Here is a 4,736-nt window from a genome sequence, read left to right on the forward strand (position 1 = left end):
GGGTTAGAAAAAAAGATAAAATCCCCCTCCAGCGTGAGCACACAGCCGGGCTGCCACCCCCTGCTGCCACCCCCAGGACACGGACCCCCCGTTTGGACCCCCCCTGGAGCTCTCAGCCCCCCATCCCTTTGCCCTACGGCTCCGGGGCAGGATGGAGCCGATGGAGAAGAGGGAGCCACATTCCAGCAACATGGAAACTGCTCGGAGGAGGCCGTGTGAGAGCGGCAGGAGCAGCCTCAGCTGCTGCAACCCCTGCGGGTGCCCTGCTGCGGGGAGGGGGGGGCTCGCCTCCAGGGACCCCCGCAGCCACGGAGGGGGAGGCGGCACACGCTGTTCCCTGGCAGAGCGTAATCCCTAATCCCGGAGGAGATTTCACTGTGCTGTCTCTCGGCCTTGCTTTTGGAGTGGAGTTTTACCAACAGCAGTTAAGTAAAATAAATAAAAAGGCCTGTGCTTGCCAGTGCTCGCGAGGCTGAGCCAGTGATTGGCAAAGCGGCACCATTAATTACGGCTGGGCGCTGCTGCCAGCCCGCCTGCTCCAGGAAAGGTGGTGGCAGCGCGCCGGGGAAGCCAGAGGGAGAGGGGGAGTGCGTGAGGAAGGGGGGAAGATGTGGGAGAGAGGAAGCGGGGGGGAGGGTGGGAAACGTGGTGCCGGGTGGGCTGTGCCACGGCAGGTGGAAGCGGCTCCGACACCCCCCTCCCCGCCGAGTGCCTGTGCCTGAACCCACGCTTGCACACGCGTGTGCATGCACGCGCCTTGCAGGAAGCCGTGGTTTTTGCAGGGCAGGGAGGGAGTGGGACACCCTGGCTGTCCCCATCCCTGGCTGGAGTCACTCAGGCAGTTTCGGCCGGGGCTGCTCGCAGCGTTAATTAGTGGGCAGAGCGGTGTGTGGGTGCTGCCGAGGGCTCGGGGCTGCGGGTCCCTCGCAGGGCGGCGAGGGCTGAGTGCGGAGGCGGCTTTGAAGTTTCCGGATGCCTTTGAACAGGCAGAGAAGATCCTGGAAATTGGAAGGGCTGCGGACTCACCCGGCGGGAAGAGCTCGTTACGGTGCTTTGTTGGCCGGCAGCAGCTCCGGGCAGGCAGGGATGTGCTCCCGTGGGATGCAGCTCCTTCCGAGGGCCCGTGGCCGTGCCAGGCTGTGCCGTGCCAGGCTGTGTGAGGGCCCGTGGCCGTGCCAGGCTGTGCTGTGCCAGGCTGTGCCGTGCCACGCTGCTGCTCAGGCTGCTCCTCCTCAGATGCCGTGTCCTTTCAGCACAGACCAAGGCTGTTCCCAACGCCCAGGGCTGCCCTTGTCCCGAGCCATCCTTGTGTTAGGAATTCTCATGGATAGCAGATTTTCTACAGCCTATTAAATGAACACTGTCGGGTTAAAAACCGTGTCTCTTAAAACCCAAATCTCCTTTACTTTGCTATTAATCGTTTCTCAGATTACTAATGCCAGCGGGGTTTAGTGCTGCCCGTTTATCACTTTTGGGGCTGGTTGGTTGTTTATGGCTTTGCTGGGCTGGAGAGAGGTGGCGGTGGCCGAGCCCAGGGGCGATGGTGGGAGCTGGGAGGATGGAGCTGGGAGGATGGAGCTGGACCAGTTCCCCGCCAAAATCCCCGCTCACATGAAGCATCTTGGGGGAAACAACCTGTTTGTGTGGCGCGAGCGGGGCTGGCGTGGAGCGGTGCCTCCTCCTGCCGTGCCACGGCTGCCGGGGGGGAGAGGTGACCCCCAGGGGGATCCTGCCGGTGACTGGAGGTGGGAGGGATGCGATGGCAGCGACGGGAGAGGGACGGCGCCGAGGAACGGGGGAGCCTGGGATGTCACTCCTGCTCAGTCGCTTCCCGCTCCTGCGGTGGCTCTTTAAAAGCTTTAATTAAAAACCCACCCCCTTCCCCGCGCCCGAGCGTGGGAACAAAGGCACATGGAAGGGGCTGGAGCGGGTGGCTCTGGCGGGCGCTGGTGCCAGCCCGTGCCAGCCCCGCTCCGGCTGCCGTCCCCGCCGAGCAGCAGCCTCTCCGCCAGCAGCCCCGCAGGGCGGGTGGGTGCAGCGGGTCCCTGGGGAGCAGCCGGTGTCCCCCCATCATCGGTCCCCACCGCCGCTGCTGGGATGTGGGCGCTGATGCCAGGCAGTTTCTCCCACCTGGACCACGTTTCGGAGGGACGATGGGCCGTGGGGCCGTGCCCTGGCACCCCGGCGAGGCCGGGCTCGCTCTTGCCGGAGCCTACGGACGGCGACGCTGCAGGGGACGAGGTCCTCGCCGTGGTGCCAGGTAGGGGGTGACGGTGGTGGCCCCTCCTCGAGCCGCCTCGGCAGCTCCCCGCCGGGTGACTCGGTGCCCCAGATATTAAATATCTTCTCGGGGCCCAGCTTTGCAGCTCGATGAAATATTTTCACTGCAGCAGCAACAGCAAGCGCTGCAGGGAGCGGGGCTGGTGCTGAACGAGCTGTATCAGATTTGATCTGCTCTTAACGAGCCCTGGCCTTCGGCAGCAGCCCCGGCGCGGTGCCAGGCTCTCGACAGCCACAGCGGGGTCTTTTTTGGGGGAGGGGGGGAGGTTACCCATGGTCCAGAGCACCTGGGTCTGGCACAGCCCCGTGTTTAAAGCATGGGGAGCCCAGGAAAGGTGGCAGCGGGCTCTCCGGTTGTGCCTGTCCCCGCCGAGCTTTCCAGCAGCCGGTTTGCCCCGGCGGTAGCCACGCTGGCAAACTGGGCACCGGCAGGAGCCGGGCGGGAGGGACGAGCGGTTGGCGGTGCCGGAGCATCCCCCCTCGCTGCTCCCGGGCGAGGGAAGCAAGCACCATCTTGTGTCCCTGCCAGGCTGCGGGAGCCCCGGGAGCTCGCTGCAGAGCAGCAGCGTGTCCCTGCCTGACCTCCTCTTCCTCCTCCTCCTCCTCCTCCTCCTCTTCCTCCTCCTCCTCCTCCTTCTCCTCCCCCCCGTCCCTGGCTCTCCCAGAGCAGTGGAGGGCAGGGAATCTCCAGGAGACCCCAGGTCTTTGCTGGATGCTTGAGGAGCATCAGTGGGGGATGTCCATGGGGGTCCCCACTCTAACCCCCCTTTGTCTCCCTGCTGCCACGGGTCGGGGGGGGTCTCTGGTTGAATTCCCCGGGGTCTCCCATGGCTGGAAGTGGCTGCAGGAAAGTGGGGTTTTCTTTTGCCCCAGATCCCCCTGCTTACATGGTGGGGGGGTTCTGCCTGGACCCGGCACTGGGCTTGGCTGCTCCCACTGGCTCCATCCCAGCCCCGTTTCTCCCGGTGCCCCCCGTGCCCCCCGTGCCGCTGGCGGGGACCGGCTGCCGACACCGAGCCCCCGCGCTGCCGGGAGCCAGCGCCAGCCTGTTGCATGAGAACCGGGTTATTTTTAGCTCTCTAATGTGCCCGTCGTGGCTTCGGCGCAGGCTCGGCCGAGGCTCACGCTCCCTCCCTGACAAATAAGGGGATGCCCCGCTACCGGGGCCTGGGCCAGGAGCGATTTGGGAGCGGAAGGTGCTGTTTGGGGATGCAGGAGGGCATCCCTGCATCGTGCTGAGCCCTCGGCATTCCCCACGCACGGCTGGGAGTGGGGACTCGGTGATTTTGGAGATCAATCTCTGGAATGGCATCCTTCCCCTGCGGCCACCTCCTGAATGTCCCCTGCCGTCCCCAGGGCTGTCCCCTCGCCGACGCTGGCCTGGCAGAGCGGTGCCGACACGCGCACGGTGGCCTTGGCCTCTGTAGAGCCACACTCCGGTCCCACTTAATAAGGCCACTGCATGCATTATTTTATTAATGAGTTATTAAAAAGCTATCCACAGCGATGCTGCTGCGTACCCGGCATGGCGTCCAAGAAATATGTACTTTTAACGATTGCTCGCCCCGTGCCGGGCTCTCGTGGCAGGTAGGGGGGACGCCACGGTGTTGGGGTGCCCATGTACCCCCAGCGCATCACCCCGGGCTCCTCTGCTGTCCCCGCGGTGCTCTGGGGCACCAACAACAGCTACGAGGCTTTTTATAGCCCCGTCTGGGCAGAAGCTGTTTGGTGGCTCCTTGCCCAGGTTGTGCTTGGCCGGCTCCGGCGGGTGAGCCGAGGGCAGGAGGGGGGATGCTGCAGTGGGGGGTCCACTGGTTGTGGGGTGGGAGCCAGGTCTGTGCTCTGGTGGGTTTGGGGTACAGTCCCCAGCCAGTGCTGCGTGCTCCCTGGCCTGGGGGCTGCCTTGGCACAGCCTGGGGGACGGGACAGGGGTCTCTGATGGCTGTCCCCATCCTGCGAGGTGGCAGCTGGGGACATGGACCAGCTGGGATGCTGCTGCCATGCGGGCTGGGGGCTGGGGCTCGGGGCAGGGCACTGTCCCCCCCAACCCAGCACAGCGGGGAGCCCTCAGCAGCCTCCTGGTAAGCATCTGTCTGTCCGTGTGTCTGTCCCCAGGGCAAATGCCATAGGATGACCGCTGCTGGTCCCCTCTTACTGGCTGTGATTTCGTCTCTCCTGTGGCTCACGCGGGGCTTCGACCCGGCTCCCAGCGCCTGCTCCGCTCTGGCCTCCGGCGTCCTCTACGGCTCCTTCTCCCTCAAGGACCTCTTCCCCACCATCTCCTCCGGCTGCTCCTGGACCCTGGAGAACCCCGACCCCACCAAGTACTCGCTCTACCTCCGCTTCAACCGGGAGGAGCAGGTCTGCACCCACTTCTCGCCCATGGTGCTGCCGCTCGACCACTACCTGGCCAACTACACCTGCGACCCCCGTGGCGAGCCCGCCAGCCCCCCCCC

The 4,736-nt window shown here is 65.2% G+C and overlaps 1 protein-coding gene across 1 annotated transcript in view; it reads left to right on the forward strand.

The window, feature by feature from the left end:
- Positions 1 to 4,736, forward strand: part of ADGRB2 (adhesion G protein-coupled receptor B2) — a 36,796-nt gene that overhangs the window by 2,859 nt on the left and 29,201 nt on the right. The window contains 1 exon segment of the mRNA XM_014946440.1: positions 4,396 to 4,733. Within this exon segment, the coding sequence (XP_014801926.1) occupies positions 4,396 to 4,733 (338 nt within the window).

The sequence above is a fragment of the Calidris pugnax genome, unplaced genomic scaffold, assembly GCF_001431845.1.
Source record: "Calidris pugnax isolate Ruff unplaced genomic scaffold, ASM143184v1 scaffold113, whole genome shotgun sequence".
In the NCBI taxonomy this organism is placed as follows: Eukaryota; Metazoa; Chordata; class Aves; order Charadriiformes; family Scolopacidae; genus Calidris; species Calidris pugnax.